This window comes from Clupea harengus, chromosome 1, assembly GCF_900700415.2.
Source record: "Clupea harengus chromosome 1, Ch_v2.0.2, whole genome shotgun sequence".
In the NCBI taxonomy this organism is placed as follows: Eukaryota; Metazoa; Chordata; class Actinopteri; order Clupeiformes; family Clupeidae; genus Clupea; species Clupea harengus.
Window position 1 is genome coordinate 17745468 of NC_045152.1, and position 22999 is coordinate 17768466.

A 22999-nucleotide genomic window follows, 5' to 3' on the forward strand; every position below is an offset into this window, starting at 1 on the left:
AATAGTCACGTTGCGACAAATGTTGTCTGTTCAACGGCTTCATGGACTAATATCGATTTTACATTCAAATGAATAGTGTCCAGCTTTGGGTCTCGTCTCGTATGTAGCCTATACACATCGGATGTATAAACAGATTGAATGAATGAGGACAAGATATACATATATATGACTTAAATTGCAAGGTGCAGAATGTATCTCTTCCCCTCTGTCATGTTAGTATATATAAGGTGTTAGCGTAATCCCGTGCAATATTTCAATACAATGCACCTTTCATCAGTCACGTGAAGGTACCTTGCCAGTGGCTGTCGCGGTAGGGCGGGACGGACCGGGATGACGTAGAGAGGATGAGGGGGAGTGGTGGAGCACAGATGTGAGTGTCGCCTCTGATGAAGGGGACGTATCTCCAGCTGGATGGTAGGCTATCTGTGAGCGGTACTCTAATTGAAGCGACCACTCAGTTCAGTCTGAAATCTACGTCGACGCAGGACATAACAACGAAAGCCGTATCGGTGGCTTTGGTGAATTTATGCCCAGAATTAGCGACTCACAAATCATGACGTTTCTGTCCATCACAAGCGCTATTTAGCCAACGTTTAGCCAAGCAGTTGTATTCGGCAGTGCAACAAATTGGTTAACGTTGCATTTGGAAGACTTCGCGACACGAACTCACATATACTGTTTTGGACCATTTTCACTCGTTTTCACCTGTGATTCATAATGACAACCACGGACGAGGATAACCACGGTAGGTTTGTCATTTCAGCAGTAAGAGATGTACCCAGCACTGTATCAACGCCATGCGTGGAACCTGTAGTATGACACATGTCTGCATGTTTATCTCGATCCAGAAATAGACTATAAACAGATGCAGACAGAATATCCTTTAATAAGCTATGGCTATGCACACACTAGGTTATGTACAGGCCACCCTATTTTTGTCTCGACAGTTTCTGGTTTTATAGTGGTGGTTAATATGCAGCCATGGTTAATGTCATGTCTTAAAACATACTGGAGAAGTGTGACTTCCACTACGATTTCTTCCCTGTTCCCATCTACAGGAGTTAAGTGCTGTTTATGATATGCTGCATTTTATATATACAGTGTATAACGCCAGACCCATATATCCATCCCATTAGTTTTTTTTCCAGTCCTTCTTTGGATAAGCCCTACTATTATTTGTGTATAAAGTGTACTTTGTCCTGTGGCACACTTCATCAGATCAAGAGACTGAATAGGCAGTGAATGTGGTGCTCTGTCCCAGGGGAGAGGGCACATTTAATGTTGGTCTGGACTAGAACCAGCTGTTGTTGGCTACAGTACTTGACCATGAGGGGACACTCACTGAGAAAATGATCGTAAGTTCTTACTAAGGACGACGGCTAGGATACCATCTCCTGGAAGCGGAGGTGTCTGAAGGCAGGCGTACGATATGACCTACATTTCAGCGAAGCGTAGTGAGAAATCATCTACCTCTAGAGAGCCCTGTCATAAACACGCTTCTGCATTGGACGCCGGGTGCTTTTAATCACTCAGCTTTTTGGGCTCAACAGGTCCTACAGGGAAGTGTGTAGTAAGATGTCGTCTGTTATTGTGTGCTGGAAAGTATTTTGTGTCTGACAAGTGTTATTTGACACAGTGGAATTTGGCTGGCAGAGGTCCATAATGATGGAAGTTCCACTCATAATGAAAAAGACAAAAATGGGTTTATTGCCATCCAAAGAAAGTCTCACTTGTCCCATTTGGCACTGTTGAACAATGTTGCTTGGGTGCCTTTTGGATAGTCAAATGTTTTGTGGAAACATACCCAGGCTGACAAAATAAAATGTGGAGGATTCTTAATAGCTCTTTTGCCATTAAAAATGCCATCTATGAAAACCATTTTACAAAAACAAATGATAGAACAAATGTTCCAAGCGTGGATACCAGAGGAACCTCTTTGCCGCTTCTGTGATGTTCTGCAGGCTTTCCTTAGACAAAGTAGATGTGGTTTTTGTAGGTGGCGAGTTATTTATCTTTAGAAATGTGCATTCGAAGTGTGTGCTACAATTGGCCTGGCCTCTAGTGGGCAGTTTAGGCTGTGTATTTCTGTTCTTATTGAGGACACAGTGGCCTCTTTGTGCTGCCCAAGTGTCTGTGTGTAAGCGTGTGGAAATGTCAGCACTGACGGGCATATGGTCCGGTAATGGAAGCTGAAAAGAAACCCAGCTCCGGGTCCTTTTAGCCTTTTAACGGCTCTTCCAGGACCAGCCCTTTCTTGGGCTCGCCTGCAACCATTGTGAGCTAAATGTCAGAACAAGACAGCAGTTAAGTGTTTCCCCACTATCGACATGAGAGAGAACAAGACAGCAGTTAAGTGTTCCCCCACCATCTACATGAGAGAGAACCGTGGGAAACTCAAGGACTGTGCTGGCATTTATCCCCCCCCCCCCACACACACACACACAACTCTCAGTCTTTAAATTGAGGACTTCATTTGAATTGAATTTGTTTTCTATAACACAACTAAGTTGCAGGCTTTATTAATCCAACACACTGCACACTCTAGATGTGCACTGTGGATTGGGTCCACCCCTTTTATCAGTAAAGGGGGGGGGGGGGGGGGGGGAAGGGGGCATATCCCAAATAATCCCACATTAGTAGGCACCTTTGGGGGTGTCACCTGGGTAGACCTGGGGTGGTGCCAGCTGCCCAAACAGCAGTGGGAGGCGGGGGCTGAGGGGATCAGACAGGCACTGGAGGGAGAGGCTGCCCTGGTTGAGATCTCGTCTGAGACCTCCTGGGTCGTACGCTGCCGACGACCCCCCTGTGGAGTCCCAGCAATCAATGGTGGGGGAGCCACTTCCTGAGCTCCCGCTACTAGCAGGCAGTGAGTTTCAGAGGGAGAGGGAGAGGGAGAGAGAGAGAGGGAGAGGGAGATGAAGGTTGCAGAGGAGGAGGAGGGGGCAGTTTTGTACTGTACAATGTCACACTTATCGAGTTTGCACTATATGGTGACCATAAAATTACAAGGAGTTTCTAATTCAATATTGAATATATTAGAAACTCAGAAACGATATAGTGATGTTGGTTGCTGAAGTGGAAAGTTATAGTTAGAGTTGAGGTATTTAGCAAATGTTAGATAAAAAATCAGTAAAAACAACAATGTATGTCAAAGTAAGAAAGCTATTTTTTATTTATTCTGCTAAACCATTACTGGAGCATTGTGTTTGTGTAGTGCTTTTAGATTAACGCTGTCCATTTCCCCCCATTAAAAAGACACAGCAGCAAATAAGCACATTCAAGAGAGTGGCAATTACCATTTCAACAGACTTGTGCAGCTTCACAGGTCAGCTCCCATGAACTCTGACTGTATGCACTGAAAGATATAGCCCTGTAAAAACCATGCATATTCCTAGAGTCAGCCCACTCTAGTGTGACCCCCTTTACTGTGGCTTCAAACCACTTATGCTAACAAATTCACCACATGCTTGCTGATGGGCTGTGGGTCCACCACAGACCACGCTATTTGTTCTACAGGAAAGCCAAACATTTATATCCCCACACTCACCCACCCAGAAGGTGGTAGCGGTGATGTTCAAGCCCAGAGAAACCAAAGAAGAGGAAGAGGAAGAACAATCTGCGATCCGTTGGTACAGTAAACCAGCTCTTAGGCTGCGCTTGAAAGGGAGAGAGACCATTTTCTGGCAAGCAAAAGTGAGAGGGCCATTTGTAATGATGAATTCTAAATGTGTTGACTCTTGATGCCCAGGTCAGCAGAGGATAAGCCTGTCACTCCATACACAATGAGCAAAACACACACAGGCCAATTCTCACTCATGCAGTGTTTCCAAATCCAAGCAGGTGTTGTGTCATCTTGGTTGTCCATTTAAATATGAATGGTATTAATGTTCATCTGGTGGCGTATAGTCCCCTCAGTAGTAGTGGCGCATGAGCGATGCTGAGTTGGTTCTGCTTAGTGTGACCAACTTAGAACAGTGCTCTAACCACAGTGAGTTACAATGCATTGTCTTTAACACATTGTTTAATACATTTGAACTCATCTATGACATCTATGAAACATGCCAGGACTGAGCCCTATTTAGCAACTTCACTAAATGAGTGTCTCCAGTTTGGTTTTATACCAGCATGGGACAGCCCATCAATACCAACTCCCCAGGAACGCTCTCCGCTGTATCTCCTGATTGCTGCGGGCGCACGCAAGCAATGGGGCTGTAGGACTGGCCCAGTGAATACTGGTGCTGTAGGACTGGCCCAGTGAGTACTGGTGCTGTAGGACTGGCCCAGTGAGTACTGGTGTGTGAGCTGGATTTGGACTTATGCCTGTGCATGCTGCTGAACTCAGTTGAGTGTGTGTTCTTCATCCAAAGCTAGAATCTATAAATGACAGTCAAATTCAAATACTCATGCATTGGCACTGCATGCAGTACTGCGATACGTATTGTTAGTTGGCTTGAAATTTGATGGAGATCTCTGTCTTTTCATTGGTCAACGTCATACCTGGAATTCTTTTGGTAGGTGAATTTTGATGGGGTCATTTCACAACAATCTGAGAGAGAGAGAGAGAGAGAAAGAGAAAGAGAGCATGAGGAGGAGGACTCAGATGGAAGCCCAGGAGGTTTGTGCAAGTAACAGGATACCTGAGTGCAGACAAACAATTTGTAGCAGGAGCAGAGCAAATTTGCACACGAGTGGGGTCTATTTGAGAGAGAGGGCAGGTTTTGAGGGAATACCTTACCAAATCTGTATGTGAAATGAATAAATAATGCTCTTAAATTGAAAGACCATGCTATTGATTAAAGATAAGAAAAAATATATATGTTAAAGGTATGCTAACAGTGGTGCTGGATAAAACCCAAGATTTTCCTTTTAATCTGCAACAAAGCAAATTAATCAGATTAAACTTGTGCCTGTTTGTAATGTCCATCAAGTAATACACAGAGTTGAAACATGGCCATTGTGTTTCCGGTAGTGTACTGTTGTGGGTGTTGTGAGACAAGACTATAAATGGAACAGGCTCAGTCAGCAGGATGCTGTTACGATGAGTGAGCAGGACTCCAGGGCAAGGTTGCTTCCTTGCTGTTGCCTTTGTTCTTTGATTATGCCTCATGTGTCATTTGGCTTTAAGAGAGACATCTGCTCATTTTATTTGTCTTTTTTATATTTAGAAGACAGGGTTACTTAATGTTTACTCTCTGTTTTAAAGAACCACTGTCAGCAAGTGCTCCATCTTGTTGTATTATTTAGCTGGATGCATAATCAGCAGGATGTAGAGTTTGATATATGTGTGTGAGTGTATATCAGTCTCATGTATCCTAGACTAATGCTTCAATTGAGTTTCCTTTGTTTGTGTATCATTCATGTTGTGTGAGTGCTTGCTTGCTAACAGAGATGCATGCTGGGCTGAAGGGCTCATTAGCACCAGACTCAACCCCTTGGGTCAAAGCGAGGGCTCCAGGGGCTGCCCTGGCCAATAAGAACACCCTAGGAGATGGAGTCAGGGACACCCTGTGTGGAAGGAAGGAGTCTGGGACTCCTTATCTTCCTGAGATGCTCATCACGGGTCTAGAGTGAAAATGTGCTTTTATGGCTTTCTGTGGATGAGGTTACTTGTGTTCTATGGTGGTATGGTAAGGTGTTAACGGCATCAAGATCACGCACTCAGTACCCAGGGAGCACACAGCCAAAAGAAAATCATATCTGTACTGTAAGTTGCTGTGGGGGAAAAATGCTAAATGAATTGACGTCATGTTTTTTGCTCCATACAAATGTAGTCATTGATGTCCTGGATCTGTAAGCTGATGGTTGGAGAGGTTTGGTTGTGAAGGGTTACTGGTGATAGTACACATGATGATAGAGGATTACTGGTTATAGTACACATGATAATAAAGGTTTGGTTGTAAAGGATTACTGGTGATAGTACACATGATAATAAAGGTTTGGTTGTAAAGGGTTACTGGTGATAGTACACATGATAATAAAGGTTTGGTTGTAAAGGGTTACTGGTGGTAGTACACATGATATGCAGAACTCACTCCTTGGCCCATCTCCTTTTCTGAATCCGCCGGTGCTATTTCTGCACATCTGGGTTATTAATTCTCAAGTGGGCCTTCTGAATTAGTGGCCAACTACCACCGAAATGTAATAAGATTTTGGTCGATAAAGCGCAACATTAAGTTACCCTCCCCAGAGGTGGGAGTTGCATGACGGTATGTATTTGAAAACCTCTTTGTCAAGTCCTCTGAGGCCCTGTATGGTGTGGGCTTTAACAGTACAGCTGTCTTCCACCCTCCCATGCCCTCTCCCAGTCAAACAGCCTTAACTGAGCACCACACTTGGCCCTTGAGTACATCAGGCTTGCAGCTTGAACTGTTTCCATCCTTCATGTCAGATAGCTATGCAGCTGCCTGACACCACCCTGACACCATCCCCTCCTCCACCCCTCCCCTCCATCTCACACATTCTTCTGTAAACGCTTCATGCCTCAGGATTCAGCATCATTGAAAAATTCATTGGCTCTCTCTCTGGCCGTGTTATTTATTTAGATCCGTTTGATACCCCAAGTCACCCCTACGCTTTAGTTCTCCTCTGCTCCAGGTCGAGACGCAGGTTTGTCTGCTGAAGCAAACACTCGGTACAGTCAGCATGTTGAGATTTCTGTGTTTATAACACACGGATCTCGGATAAACAGACAGACAGACAGACGTGTGCATTTGTGTGAGGTGATGCGTGTATGGATGTTTTGTGTGTGTATGGGGGTGCATGTGTAAATAGGGCTGTGTGTGTGTGTGTGTGTGGGTGTGGGTGTGGGTGTGGGTGTGGGTGTGTGTGTGTGTGTGTGTGTGTGTGTGTGTGTGTGTGAGTGCACTGAGGAGGAAAAGAGGAGGCTGGAGTCACATTGTATATAGTGTGAGCCCAAAGTAGGTTAGTTGGTAGAGATCTGTGCACAGCTGTGTGTGTCTTCTGTTTCCTCCATTCTGATGGAAATGGTGTTTAATCGGACTCTCTATCTCTCTCTCACTCTCTCTTTCTCTCTCTTTCTCTCTCTCTCTCTCTCTCTCTCTGTATGTATGCCTGTGTGTCATATTTCTCCCATTCCAGTGGAGTTGGTTAATCACACTGTGTGTGTATGTGTGTGTGTGTGTGTGTGTGTGTGTGTGTGTGTGTGTGTGTGTGTGTGTGTGTGTGTGTGTGTACGTGTGTGTGTGTGTGTCACATTTCCTCGCATTCCGTCAGTGGGGATGAGATGCTGGTTAATCTGAGCGGTTGGTTGTGGGGGTTGTGGGGGATTTGCAGGGCCTGCAGCTGGGACTGGGGCTGGGCTGAAACACATGGGCCTGCTCAGGAAGTCAGAGCAGGGCTAGATGACAGGGGCAGGATTAGGGGTCAGGGGCTCAGAACTAGCTGGTTGTCACTCTTCACAGGGAGGGAGACACGACGCACAGCAGTCTGAAGCTTACGCTTCCCCTACCCCTGCTCCAGCTGCAGGAACCAGACTATGCAAGGAAACTATGCAAGTCTGTGCAATGAATATTGCGTTGGTGTTTAAAGTGATGATTTATTAATGTAGCCTCAAGAATGGACAATATTATGTGTGATCCAGTGCTAATGACTGGAGAAAGGCACTATTATAAATCTATTAATGTGAATGATCGAATGAACATGTTGAAAAAGAAGTCAGTGACAGGAGATGAAGATATCATGGTGTGAGCCAGCATCACTACATGACACATCACAGTGGAGGCTGACAGGCAGCTGTCATATGCAACTGATCACACCGGAGCAGCCAGGGAAAGTAATGTGGTGTTGGTGAACCACTGCTGGTAGTTGGCAGGCTGAGTCTTAAAGGCAGTGAATCAGCGCTGACCTCCCCCCTCCCCCTCCCCCTCCCCCTCCCCCTCCCCTCACATCTGCACATGAGCCGTGCATGCAGACTCAGTGGAACCCCAATCAGCATCCTAACGCCAACAATGGACTCTAGAGAATGAGGATGTGGAGTAAAGATAAGAAGGATCAAAATAGAACAGTCGCTCAGGTCCTCAGTGTCAGATCCTGCAGTATGACATCTTAATGGCATTATCACCGCTGACTGGTCGACTCAGCCACAGTAGGGTTTGGAGATGAATGTGTGTATGATTTAGATTGATTCTGATGTTGTTTATTGCATATTCAAACAGTTCTCTGATATTGTATTTGCAGTTGTCCAATAGGTTTCATTTGTGTGGGAGGTTCCCTTCCAATGCCCCCAGATGCTATCCCTCCCTTATCCCCTGTCTACACTAGGATTGGGTTTCTTCGAAAGAAACAAGTGATTATAGTAGTTTTATCCGAACAAAAATGTAGCTGTGTGTAGTATAGAGGGAACATGATGAAAAGACAGTTCTTATCATAAGCATCTTAGTAATATCAACAAGTCAATTTCACTGCCAGAGGACAAATCTGTGGTCTGTAGTCTTTTTTCAGTGTTGTATCAGTCATCTTTGTGCCCTGCTAATATCAGTGCTTTTACAAGGCTGACTTGTCAAGGCTGGCAGCTTAAAAGTCAATCCATCATCAAGCTGGATGGAGCAGGATCAGAGGGATGGGCAGAGGGGTGATAATCAAGGGCTTACCACATGAGTCTAAGTGGGCTGGACAGGCCCACAAACTGTCCTCAGATGACTCTCTCTCTCTCTCTGTCCAGCATTTCATTTCATCATGTTGTTTTCATTTGTTTTTCACCAGTGTTTTGTTTTCATGCTTTCCCAAATGTGCTTGCATTGTTGGGCCTGGTATTCTCACAGGCCTGGGGTTATTTGCTTTGTTTCGGTGGGCTTTGTATTCTTGTTGCTGTGAGCTCATGTGTTTGGTATGAGGATGTGTATGTTAGGATGAAGAGGATGTGTATGTTAGGATGAAGATGTCAAGGCCACCAGGGGACTGGCTGCTCAAAGCCCGAAGGTAGTAACCTTGAGTCAAGTGTGTTGTTTTGTTTCTAACTTCAAGAGCAGGCGAGGGCTCAGATCAGCTGTTTCACACAGAGGATGTTTCCTGGAGATACGGGGAGTCACTTGGCCCCGCAGGATCTCCTCAGACTGGGCGAAGCTTCAAGGTGATGAGAGGGAGTTGAGAATCCTGCACTGTTGGGAACTGTGTTGTGAACTCTAGCAGGTGAGAATGGTTCCCCAGGTGAAGAGGCCAAACCTGTTGAGATGCAGCAGCCTCCAGATGTCCCTGTGACCAAGCAAACAGTCACAGTCCAGCCAGGTTCACATGGACTCATTTCTACTGGCGTTTTCCATGATAGTGCATACCTTTATCCAAAGTGCCTGACAGGACGGTGAATGAGGAGGTTTCTATGATGTGGACTGGTGCTCTGTGGGAGTTGTTCAAAAAGGCTGAATGATAACAGGAACCACAAAGCCCAACCTCAGATGGAGATTTCATTGGAGACGTCATGAACGGTGCCAGAGCATGGTCCAGAAGCTTCTAGAAAACAAAGAACAGCTTGTGAAAGCACCAGAGAGCCAAAGACCACAGGATGTCGGACCTTCTCCACCCACGTCACATTCGATCCGCAATAAAAGCGATCCCGGTCTCTCTTCTCTTTCTGTCTCTCTTTCTCTCCCCCTCTCTCTCTCTCTCTCTGCCCTCCCTCACACACATTTCTCCTCTGCTTGTGTTCTTTCACAGACACTGGAGAGTGTGGGGTTAGTGCTCCAGCCCCCGCCCTCTCCTCTATACTGGTTTCCAGATGTGCTGTCTGGCTGGGGGGAGCCAATATAAACAGGTCCTGTCAGAGAAGCAAGAGGCCTGTTTGTCTCCCTCTGCATGCCTCTCTATCAGACGGCCTGGAATGAGAGCCTGCGCTCATTTCCTGAGTGACTCACGGAGGGCCGAGGGGCGAGGCAAGGAGCGTCCACAGTGGCCTCTCCATTCGATCCGAGGGACCTTAATACTGTCCCAATCCTGACTTCTTCAAAGTCCCCAAGTGGCTGGGCTCAACCTCTTTGTTATGACTCGTTCATGTTTTCAAATCAACGGAGCCCCCCTCCCCACATCAACACAGTGACCCAGGTTTACCCATTGGGGTCGGTGCTGTTCTCCCCCAGCTTGACCCTTATGCTGTGTTACAAGCTTGTCCTTTTTCAGGCCAGTTTCGACGCCTAATTTGTCCCCAGCATTGCCCTGCTTTTAACATAGTTTAATGTGGGCCACACACTGCAGAATGAAATACAGTTTTGCTGACAGCTAAGTTACAACAGCTGAGGCTAAAGTTGATTTTCCTCAGGATTCAGTGGAAAAGACCTCATGTGCCACTTTCCATTACATCCTCATGGTCTCCACATCGCACATCTGAAGTGGCTCATTCAACTAAGCTGCAGCTTTTGCTTTGAAGACTGAAGGTCAAGGAGGACTATATGATAAGGAGCAGAGAAGTGGGAAATGGAGCAAGTAAATCACTAATCAAGTGGAGATAAAGAACAACAAGCCCCTGTGCCAAAAGCTACTAATCTAATTGGTCAGAAGAGCATGGCAGTCAATGGGCCAAAAATAGAGCAATTAGCCTGTTGTTTTTTCACCACCATCAGGAAGAGGAAGGAAGCTTTGGATTCTGGGCCCCAGACGTGGAGGAGCAGGCTAAAACAGCTTTGCCATGAATGCCCCTTTTGTGCCGGATCCCCACTCAAGCAGGTTTTACTGTGGCGAAAGGGGGTATTAAGTGTTATGCTTTTGGAGTGCCAGGTAATCTCTGTGTGTTTGCAAAACCTTTTTATTTCTTCTAACTCCACACTCTAGGTGGGTGCGTATGGATATAGGTTGAATCGGGGTGCTCTCACATCAAAGAGCAGATGTCAATCACAGTCTGAAATCTCCATGAGTCCTCTGTCTTTGCACTGAAGTTTCCATCTGGAGCCATTTGGAGTGTTCGTTCATGTTCAAAATATTAGTTTAAAACAAAAGGTGCTGTATTCTTGTCTGGAGCCTTTCAAGCCAGATGACTTCTCCAGACTAATGGCTTCTGCAGGTCTTTTTCTGCAGTATTTTTTGGATGGAAGCTACTGATTTTTTTAAAGGGCACTTCATTAAAAGTACATTAATTGTAAATGGTTTCATGTCTTTTAAAGACCTCATTCAGTGTATGAAATGAGCTTTGAACACTTCTCTATGATATTGTGTTCTGCAGGAGAGGTATATACGTACATTTGGAAAAGAAGCCCTTTGAAATGCTTCTTCACCTTTTCCCATATGAACTTGTGAAAACTGTGCATGTTTTGGCAACCTTAGTGTGAGGTGACGGCCTGTAAATGTGTGAGTGCCAGACTAACAGAAGCTTGCATGTGTGAAACAGAACAGGTCTTAAAGAATTACTGATCAACCTTTCCAGTTCCGATTTTAGTCAAAAAAGAATGTCCAGCCATGATGTAAGTTCTGAAACCCAGTGGTGGCGTCGTGAGTTCCTCTCTACTTCAGACCCACGTGTGGAGGTGGAGAACTGTCTCACGGATAGCAGCCAGTTACCTGTTAAACAAGTAGATCAAAACATAGATGCTTTTCAGGGCTTATCTCTTGTGGCACCTGGAAGTGTTGCTTAGCACACTGCAAAATACTGAAATCTGGTTTGAGGCTGACTGAAACATAATAACTGTTAAAGAAGCCATAGCTTCTCAGGTACATATGTATGAGTTGTTGGACAGAGCCAAAGCAGTGCAGTGCAGTGCTCAATGTGGTGTCTATGGTTAGCAGCAAGATACTGGACTGTTGTCTCCCCTTTGTTCCCCAGCTCTTGGCCAGAAACACAGTCATGTCTTCACTTTCCTAACAGCATTTTAGCAGCACAGGCTACAGTACACCACAGTATTTTAGCTGTACTGCCTCATGAACTGTACCGTTCAGATGAAAACGGGTCTTGCCTTCCCTCCGAGAGTTGAACAAAAAAAGGAAAAAATCACAGCCTATTCCTGGGATTCGTTGTCGTTTCACGGCCCTTCTCTATTTGGAGCTCCTGCAAGCAGGGGCAGAGCAGAGAAGTGAAGAGACCGTGAGGCCAGACAGAGAGTAGAGGCAGAGCAGTGAAGAGACCGTGAGGCCAGACAGAGAGTAGAGGCAGAGAAGAGAAGAGACCGTGAGGCCAGACAGAGAGTAGAGGCAGAGCAGTGAAGAGACCGCGAGGCCAGACAGAGAGTAGAGGCAGAGAAGTGAAGAGATTGTGAGGCCAGAGAGAGAGGCCGGTCCAACTTGCCAGGGTAGTTTCTGGAAGGAATGCAAGCTCCATGCATGTGTGACAGTGGGCTGGCAGGGGGAAGAACTGTCAGGGAAAACTTTAATGTCAAAGCAGCAGAGCAACCAGTCGTCAGTCTTCTTCACACCTCCCTGTGTGGAGGTGGTCAGCATTGGAGACCACACACAGATGTGGCCAGGAACGTTGAAATGTCCGCCATGCGAGCCAGAAAGAGCAGGCCTTGGAAATGGAGCCAAGGGGGTATGTAAAAGATGTGAAAGAGCTTTGATGTGTGTATGTGCGTGTGTGTGTGTGTGTGTGCACGCACACACACATGCACACAGTGAGCCTTTTTATGAGGAGTGCTGATAGAGGTTGATGTTGCTTGTGTAAGCTTTCTGGCGTGGAAGGGGGCTGAGGTCAGTGGTGGAGCCTAGCCTGCTGTTTTTGCCCGGGAGGAGAAGGAGCTGCTCCAGTCAGTGCAGACATCATCTCTCATTGTCGAGGAGGCAGCCTTCTCTTTAAACCAGGAAGTCCAGCTCTGGTGTATTCCCCCCCACCTGTGCTGCTGTGCTGTGATCCAGAGCCTTTGAAACCTAAACCGTTTGACCGAGGGGTATTGATTATTATTGGGACTGAGTGAGCCTCCCATGTAAGGCCTACAAGATCACAGGCCTGACCTGACCATTTCTTGAATCAGCAGTCTGCCAATATCTGCCTGTTTTAATCATGGCTTCTGTCTCGGGCATCTGTCTGTGTCTGGAATGACAGAATGAGGTGTTCCAGCAGGGCGGCCATGCTCCGCATCGTCAATGAGCTGATGAAGGGCTTGTGATGCTGCCTTATGTAGAGGCACATCACCACCACCACCACCACCACCACCACCACCACCACCCCACCCCACACCTCCTAAGCAGCCTTACAGTCACAAGATGTGGATAAGCAGTTGGTGCGTCCAGCCGAGAGATTTAGAGCGTATCGGAAATTCCTTCTACGGGGTATCACATGGCAGCGCACCAAGGAAGGCTTGGCCGTGCCGTGGGCATCACAGTTGGCTTGGCATGATAGTGTGTCATTCTGTCACATGGGCTTAGGGGAGCAGGACTGCCGGCATGTGGGCCAACAGCATCTGATCTGCTAGGGAGGTAGGGACTCATAATGGGGACTGAGCTCCTGCCCTGTGCACCTGTGGATGTTCCTGAAAGAAAGTAACCTTAGATGTTACACTGTTGCAGCAAGCATTTCATCAGAAGCCCAGCTGATGGCTGATCAGGTTTGAGTTCATGAATATTTTCTGCAGAACTGCTTTATACATTGGTAGTCTCCCAACTCTACGTCTCCCAACAAAGGAGTCAAAGGATGCCAACAAGAACTGATTGCTACTTTACTCCTTTCACCAAACAAAACAGGCAGTGGAGAAGAGTGATGGTGGATTAGGGTTGGTGCTTTGAGACTGCGCTGTGATTGTTGTTTTCAGTGTTCAGTGATGTGTGGATGTCAAGGTCATCAAAATATGTCTATCATCAGTTACCTACTTCACCCAACTGACAGTTTAAAAATGCAGACTCTGTGATGGCATAAACACACACACACACACACACACACACACACACACAGGGCCGGCTCTAGCCCTTTGGTTGCCCTAGGCGAGATTGAGTTTTGCGCCCCCCCCCACACACACACAATACTTAACATCACTTAACTTTGCATAGCAGTTTTTTCACCCACTTATAATTATACTATTCTACATTGCAGTTCAACAATAAATGTTGCATGGACAACAAACACCAGAATAGTTTCAGAACATTTTCTTTTTTATTAGTTTAAATTAGTGCTGTCAGTTTAACGCGTTATTAACGGCGTTAACGCAAACCCATTTTAACGCCGTTAATTATTTTATCGCGAGATTAACGCGAGAGATTTAGATTTTTTTTTTTTTTATTTTTTTTTTTAGATTAACGTTCTTTTTGGCCTCGCAAACTGTGTAGTAGGCTAACGTTACGGTTTGAGAGTGAATGGTGAGCGCCATACGGCGAAATGGATGATAAAAAGCTTCTGAATGGAAAGTTTACTTTTAAAAGTTGTGTTGTGCAAAAGAAGCAAGCTTCACTGTTGTCTGAAAATGTCAACAGGCAGCTGGCTGAAAGCAAAGAAGTAGTAGGCTTACCTTTTATTGGTAACCTAACTGTTACAGTTCATTGTTTCTGAAATAAGAGGCCTGACTGCTATGTTCCCAGCAAATTTGAAAAAAAAAAATACAATATTAAGCCATGGTTTAACTGCAATATAGGCTGAGTCCTTGTTTACCTGAAATTTTATTTTGTACCGCCCTATTTGGCAATGTTGGTTTTCAATAAAATAAAACATTTGCATAAAGCAAGCCAATTCACTTTTCCATGTTGATAAGGGCATTCAAATTAAAATAAAATGATGGAAAAAATAAATAAATGAAGGGACATTTAGAATAGATAAAATGTTTCGATTAATCACGATTAATTTTGAGTTAACTATGACATAAATGCGATTAATCGCGATTAAATATTTTAATCGTTTGACAGCACTAGTTTAAATAATTTATTACACACTCAAAGTTAGGATTAAGTTAACTCCATAAACTGTGCAAAACACTCTTAAGCACCTGTAAGGACATTTAAGCAAATTATGACCCTCTATACCCTAACTATACCCTCTACAAACAAAAGTGCTTTTATGGATACTGTACGTACCTCTACAAAATATCTCAAATACCTCACTACAATTCTTCCAGTCATTTAGGCCACTCCTAATGAGGTGGTCATTTTTCTGTGAAAAGAGCTTGCAGCAGAAGCAATACAGAGTATTATTTTTCCTTGAATATACAAGCCAGCTTCTCTTGATTTTCTCCCCATTTACTAATTTCCTGTAGAAGTTGTTGTGGTGGCAGCTTCTCCCATCATCTCTTTTTGGAAATGTAAAGTCTGGACTGGTCTGGTATGGTCCTCTGCAAACTAACTCTGTCCTTACCGGATCACAGAGGGCTGGCCAGTCAGCAGGATCTATAGGTTCTCCCTGGATAGCAGGAATTGTGGAGGGTGAGGTGTCTGCAGGCGGCAGTGTAGTTTCACTGGTGCCCAGAGTGCTTGATGTGGTCCTGGATGTCCCTTCACCTTCACCTGTATTCAAGCATATTGTATAGCCAGACAAGCGGTGTTTAATATAATAAGTGAAATGATCATGAATCTGGTTGAACTTCTTTAAGAAAACAAGCTATTGTATTCTTACATGCTAACATGTTTCTATTGTACTTTAAAGCATGGATGTGGCTTGAATAAATACTATTAAATAGACTCACCTGATGCAGGCTGTGTGTTCCTGGCCTGTGTGTTACTGGCCCCTTGAGCACTACTGGATGTCCCTTCTCCTGCAGCTGTATTTAAACACAGAGTTCATCCATGCTGTTCGTTACACAGTTGCATTTGGTCATTTCTATCATCCTACCACATAGTTGCATTGTACAAATAAATTTTATCTGACCATGTAACTTGTAGTAGATATATTACAATTACTGCCACAAGGCTAAATAATACTAGGCTACTGATTACAATTAGTAGTATTAATGTGATGTGATTATTAAAGTAATAATTGCTAATAATAATAACAATAACAAAAACAGCAACAGTAGTACTAGTTGTGTAGGCTACTTACAAAGTTCAGAGGGAGGCAAATCAGGCGTCCTTTCTACAGTGGCCTCTGCAAAAATTGCCTGAGTGCATCTGGCCAATTTAAAACAAAAATAAACAACATTTTTAGTATATTCCTGGGGAGGAACTGTACAGAAGGGTGAACACCACCACTATCCCCAAAATGGTTACTGTGTGTGCACCTGCTAGTTGTGAATTCACTAAACAGAACTTATGCCATTTATAATTAATGTAGACAGCAACTGTACTTTTCATAACTAGCATACGTTATCCAGATATTGGTCTTTTGACATTTACATCCATGTAGGTTATCAGTGAAGTTACGTTTGCTAGTAATAGCCTACGTAGCAAATTAGCAAAGTAACAGTCGCTAGCTAGCTATAGCTAGCCTAAGTGACAGCAATAAAACGTCCAATATTAGGTGATGCACAATACTACATGTATTTCGTTTGACACCTTAATGGCTGAGATGAGAAGACTTACCTCTATACTTGGCTTTCTTTTCCTCTTCTTCCTTTTTTCGTTTTCGTCCCTGTGCTCCAGATGGTATTGACCGCTTCATTTTTGCGAATGTCACGTAGCTGACATGCTCACGGCTCACCCTGGCAGTGTGCAGGAGCCCTCACGTAACTAACGTAACGTAACTTAACGCAACCGCGACAAATGATCGACAATAACCATCAATTCAAAAATCTAATCTAAAAATCAGGTTGACAAGTAAACGTGTGGCTGAAGGGGCGCCCTAGGATGATCATGATTAATAAACATGTTTTAATTTGCTTGTTATTCTAACTATGATTAATGGGAAGTAGGTCCAAGGGCGACACTAGGGCGCCCCCAACCCATTTGTCGCCCTAGGCAGTCGCCTAGTTCGCCTATAGCAATCGCCGGCCCTGCACACACACACACACACACACACACACAGTCACAGTTCTGTCACCTCTGTCCTCTTTCTTTTTCCTGACTAGACTCAAGTCATGTATAATTCATTATGTGCTTGAGAGAAACTCCTCAGCCTCAATGATATCAAATTACCCAGCGTTTTGGCTAGCCTGTGTGCTTGCAAACACACAGTGGGGGATTGTCATCAAGCTCTGTGCTTCAACAATTGGAGACACTATCCACCCCACCACCCCCCCATCTCTGTGTTATTTGACAGCGGATGAATTCTGAGACCATGTGGATACGTGTGTGTGTATTGTGTGTGTGTGTGTGTGTGTGGGTGTGAGAGTGAGTGGGAAGGCACTCTGCTTCGAGCATTAAGCGTAGGCTGCCTGCGGGCAGGCCCGCCATGAGGATGGGGGGGTGGGCCCTTGGAGCTCATCTTGTCGCTCGGCCCGAGCAAGACTCACGGCAGGTTTGGCTGCGGGGGTAGCACTTGACAATCACAGCTTTATACTCGCTGCTATGAACGACTCAGCAAGCGTTCATTTTCATTTGACTTATTCATTCATTTATTGATTTGTACAAGTAGTGTATTAATCACGTCATTCCCCCCCTCAACCAAGAAGGTTGTCCTGCGGATATTGATGAACAACAAATTAATTGTGAAGCAGCTTAGTGAGGTTATTCAACCGGCCTTTTGTTTCCCAAGCCATGGATGGAGGAGGCTGGATGAGGGGCCCAATCTGCCACGGCTCCGGTGTGAAAGTGACCCACTTCCCCTGCCTGCCTGCCTGCCTGCCTGGCTCTCGGACTCAGAGCGATAGTAACACATGGAGGTGTGGGGGCTGCAGGCTGCTGCTGACTGATCTGTTCGGCAGACTATAGTACCACAAGAGGACAGTGTGTGTGTGTGTCTGTGTGTGTTTGTGCCCCCGTGATTGTTTGTATGTGTGAGCGTGTATGTATCTGCGTGCATGTGTGCGTGCGTGTGTCTGTTTAATACGGGTTACATAAAGCATGTATTGCAGCAATATCCTGCTCTACTCAAATGACTTGGGGCTCGGCCAACTGTAGCATCGGCTTGCTAATTATAGCAGAGCAAGGAAGCCACTCTCAGCCTAACAAATAAAATCAACAATTCTTCAGTTTAGCAGATGCTCAGTGTTTGGGCCTGTGCCTGGGCATTCAGAGCTGTTGGGATTTAATAATGAAGGCTCCTTCCTCTCTATTGGCATGCAGTCTCTTACCTTCCAGTGAAGTGGCTCAGGCACTGTGGAAAACTGGAGCACAAGCCAGTGCAATAGATCATGGATTTGTTGATTCAGTTTTCCTTGCAGGAATGTCTGTGTTTTTGGTGAAATGCAAGGTCAGAGATGCGAGTGAGGACTAAAAACAGCTCTTGTTTTCCTTTTCTTTTTCGCTTGCAGTACCAGAGGACCTGTCCTTAGAAGAGAGGGATGAGTTGTCAAACATACGGAGACGAAAGAAAGAGCTTCTGGATGACATTGAGGTGAGAAACTGATGAAGGGAGATGGGAGAAACCCACCCCGGCTCTTTCCCCTCCTAACATGTCTTTGCCTTGCCAACCCAATCCCCTTGACTTCTACAGGACCAATATTTTCCACCATTGGTATAGATGTCAACGTTATATGTCAATCTGAAAAGTATATGCAAGGTTATGGTCATAAATAAATCACATATTGTAGCTTTTAGCTGATGAGGTTTTTGGTTGATTTCTGAACCTTACAAAAAGTATGCAGTCAATGCAACTATAATAATTGAGTGAAATGTCAATACGACCAATAACAGCCTATGAAATGGAGTCCCAGCCTGACAGGCTTTAACTCAAGCCAATGGGCTCCCCTCAAGCCTTTCCATGCTCAGAAGGGAAATTATGGGTGTGTTGTGTTCTCTCACCAGCGGCTGAAGTTTGAAATCGCTGAGGTGATGACTGAGATCGAGCAGCTGACCTGCGTGGGCGACAGGTGAGATTCCATCCTTCCATCATCCTTCTTTTGTCTTCTCCATGCTGCTGCTCTTCACACAGTGCAGAGGATGCTGGGAAGGCCTGTGGAGGGCACGTCCTTTGTTACCAGTTAGCCCAGTAATCCCACAGCACCCACACACACGCACACACGCACACACACACACACACACAGACACACACACACACACACACACACACACACACAGCTGCTGCCAACCTCCTTTATCTGTAGTATGTGTGTTTCAGTGGGGGGGTTACTCTCTTTATGTAGTGGGCTCAAGTGCAGTATCAGTTCCAGAGAATGGAGCCAGAACACATGCTCTCTAAGGAGGTGTTGGAAACGGCGCAGCCCAAAAGACAGCTTTTAGTGCTGAAGTGTTTTCAGCAGAATATCACTAAAATGATTTGCACTTAAATATGAAATATGATGGCGATGTATCTCGATGGCAGGGAGAAATTGACTTGTTTTTTTACTTTTTCAAAGATCCAAATTCACCCAACAGTTGTTGGAATGTGCAGAGTTGTGTTGGCTTGTTGGCATCCCGAGGGGCCTTAAACTCCTCTACTCCCTCTGTACCAGACCCTTTGTGATGCAAGGGGAGTAGACATGTTGTGCAAACACGCTGTGGTGCAGCTTGTCTCCAAGGCCTCTTTGGTTTACCCTGTGCTTAATGAGTGGATATCTGTTCTCCAGCTGCAGTTCTTTACAGACCACCATATTTGTGCACGTTGCAAGACATTTCTCTGTGATACTCTTCACAGGCTGCAGACTGTCAACTCCTTTAACATACATCAGTACTCTCCGCTGGTGCTTTGGAGCTAATTGGATAGCCTTGAGAATAGCTGGCCGACCACTGACATGTTTGAGTGCCTCAGTACATTTTCTGCCACTTAAGTGATGGATTAGCGCGGCTGGTATTGTTTGGTTACGCTTCTTTTTGGAAGGCATCTCTGACACTTTCCTATTTGTCTTACAGCAAAACAACGCAGAGAAACAAACAGATCGCCATGGGCCGGAAAAAATTCAACATGGATCCCAAGAAGGCATGTTGACAACATAAACCCTCATGAAATACTGAGAATTAAGCCGTTGTTGTTTCTCTATGTTAATGATCATTTCTGCCATGTCTAATCAAGACTATGTTGATGAATATTACTTTGACTAGATTTGGACAGTGAAAGTGCCATAACTTTGCATGTGTTAATGATGTGGACTGGTGCATGTGTTAATGATGTGGACTGGTGTATGACCTTGTGTTAATGATGTGGACTGGTGCATGTGTTAATGGTGTGGACTGTTGCATGTGTTAATGATGTGGACTGTTGCGTGACCTTGGGGCTGTGTGACTTCCAGGGCATCCAGTTTCTCCTGGAGAACGACCTGCTGCAGCACACCCCCGAGGACATCTCTCAGTTTCTGTACAAGGGCGAGGGCCTGAACAAAACAGTCATCGGGGACTACTTGGGAGAGAGGTAAGCCATCCAGCCAGTCAGCTATCTGCTCCCTCCCTCTCTCTCAGCCTCTGGCCGACGGTCCGGTCTGTTTTATGTTCCTCGCTGAGGCTGAGGCGCAAGCAAAAAAAAAAGGAAGAAAAAAAGCTCACAGGAAATCGATTGTCTGGATTTAGTGAGCATGAAATGGGCGCTGAAAAAGGACAGGCTTTGGGAACACGTGTTTCTTATCTGTCTGAAGTAAATAGACCACCGCGTAGGGAAGAGACTGTCACAACAACAGGGGTATTTTATTTCTCTCTCGTGCCACATAACTCGGGTAACAACATCCTGGACCCTGCCTCTGGTGCTTCCTCTGGTGTGTTTGGGGGGTTTGGATGGGACTGGTAGAGGGTCCTCGTCAAGGCTTCCATCTGGTGCAGTCTGACAGGGCCTTCAGTGCTGGGTGTGGGTGCTGCTCAAGATTACAGCAAGCATTTCTCGTTAGTGAGTCATTACTGAGCTGTCTGTCTGTCTGTCTGTCTGTCTGTCTGTCTGTCTGTCTGTCTGTCTGTCTGTCTGTCTGTCTGTCTGTGTCCTCAGGGATGATTTCAATCTCAAAGTCCTGCAGGCATTTGTGGAGCTCCATGAGTTTGCTGACCTCAACCTTGTGCAGGCGTTAAGGTAAGCATTTCCTGACACTTGGAAAAGAGAAGGCACACAGGCCAGGAATGTCAATCCAGTTATCCGAGAGGCTTGAACTCAAAGAAAAAACAAGTAGTTAAGCCCAGACCTTTCCTAGCTGGGCTCCAACACTATTTCCATAGAAATTGAATTTGGAAATTCATGCGCGCATGTCTTCCAGAGATACTAAAATCACTGACTTTTATCTGGCGATTTAAGACCTTAAATGCTGAAGCTACAGACTCAGTCTCCTCAGTCTCCTCTTCCTCCTCTTCCTCCTCTTCCCAATGCAGGCAGTTTCTCTGGAGCTTTCGTCTGCCTGGCGAGGCCCAGAAGATCGACCGTATGATGGAAGCCTTCGCCTCCCGATACTGCCAGTGCAACCTCGGAGTTTTTCAGTCCACAGGTGAGTTACTGGAACGAAGCCAACATCCTCAAGAGTCTCATGTTCTCTCTCTGCTCTAGCTTTTGGTCTTGGCAAGCCAGACTATTTAGAGCAACTCTGGAAAGGGGGGAGTTTTAGGCAGGTTTGTCCTGCATCTGTGTCTGTACCATTGTGTTCCCACAGACCTTTCCGGGACAAAGACCTGATGTACCTTGTCCTCTACTTCATCTTAATGCACCCTGAGTGAATGTCGTCTGGTGGGTTTCAGTGCTACCGCTCTGATGCATTTCCCTTTCATCTCATTTCCTTCTGGACACAAAAGCCTGTGTCTAAATATGCACTGAAATGACCAGCGCTGTCATTCCCCACAGTACTCCATAATGTTTGGTGTGTGTATGATGTCATTCCCCACAGTACTCCATAATGTTCGGTGTGTGTATGATGTCATTCCCCACAGTACTCCATAATGTTTGGTGTGTGTATGATGTCATTCCCCACAGTACACCATAATGTTTGGTGTGTGTATGATGTCATTCCCCACAGTACTCCATAATGTTTGGTGTGTGTATGATGGAGAGAGCCTCTGATGTAGTGCTTATCTCCCTCCCACCGCTGATCTGCTGTTAATGTTAATACGGTTTCCCCTGTGATGGCCTCGTGGCTGTAGGCTGCTGCTGCAGTAATGAGATTGATCATAATGATCAAGCAATCAATAGCGCAGGGCTCCACACCCTCTGGCTGAGAGCCCTACACGTCACGCGGCTACTGTACGGCACTCAGATGAAGCACGTTGGGTTGGGTCTACACACAAGCATGCACGCTTATGCACACAAAAGCTTGCATGCACGCATATGTAAGCGGCATGCATTTACACATACACACTCACTCTCACTAACGCACACTCACACACAGCTACACACACAATCTCACACACACACATACAGCCACACACACAATCTCACACACACATACAGCCACACACTCACTCTCACTAACGCACACACAGCTACACACTCAATCTCACACACACATGCAGCCACACACACAATCTCACACACACAATCTCACACACACATACAGCCACACACACAATCTCACACACACAATCTCACACACACACACACAGACACACACACAATCTCACACACACATACAGTCACACATGCTCCACTGAGACAAGCCTCTCCAATGGGCCTGCAGGGGGGTTACGGTTCCTACTGAGTTCACACACAAGGCCAGGCCAGGGATAATGATTTCAGTTCTCTGTGTGTGTGTGTGTGTGTGTGTGTGTGTGAGTGTTTGTGCGTGCGTGCGTGTGTGTGTGTGTGTTCGTGTGTGTGTGTGTAAGCGTGTGTGCATATTTGTTTGGCTGAAGGGAACAGACCCATTTAATTTGTTGTTGCTAGTACACATGAACTTGAATGAGCGCGGTGTTGTGATTTGTTTACATGCAAGTGACTCTGGGTTGCGTGGGAGCCTCTCTGAAGCGGACTTTATTTCTGTCTGCCTGGCCTCGGGGTCTAATCTAATCAGCCCTCGACATCCTGCCCATCAGTGTGCTGTCACAATCAGAACATGATTACATCAGACTGAAATTACCTCTGAATCAGACAGAGAGCATTGCTAGGAACTGGAATGTTAGTTCTGTGTTTTATTTCTGTGGTTAGTTTGGATTGGAATTCTGGAATTTCTAGATTCAATCATGGAATCAGAAATTTTCTCTTCCTTCATGGCCAAGGTTGAGACTG

The 22999-nt window shown here is 45.5% G+C and overlaps 1 protein-coding gene across 1 annotated transcript in view; it reads left to right on the plus strand.

Annotated features, from left to right (window-relative positions):
• Positions 1-317: 317 nt before the first annotated feature.
• Positions 318-22999, plus strand: part of cyth3b (cytohesin 3b) — a 32301-nt gene continuing 9619 nt past the window's right edge. Inside the window, exons 1-7 of the mRNA XM_031569243.2 lie at positions 318-745; positions 18192-18274; positions 18685-18749; positions 19729-19795; positions 20106-20224; positions 20786-20866; positions 21160-21272. Coding sequence (XP_031425103.1) covers positions 718-745; positions 18192-18274; positions 18685-18749; positions 19729-19795; positions 20106-20224; positions 20786-20866; positions 21160-21272 — 556 coding nt within the window. The 5' untranslated portion in view covers positions 318-717. The remainder of the gene's footprint in view (positions 746-18191; positions 18275-18684; positions 18750-19728; positions 19796-20105; positions 20225-20785; positions 20867-21159; positions 21273-22999) is intronic.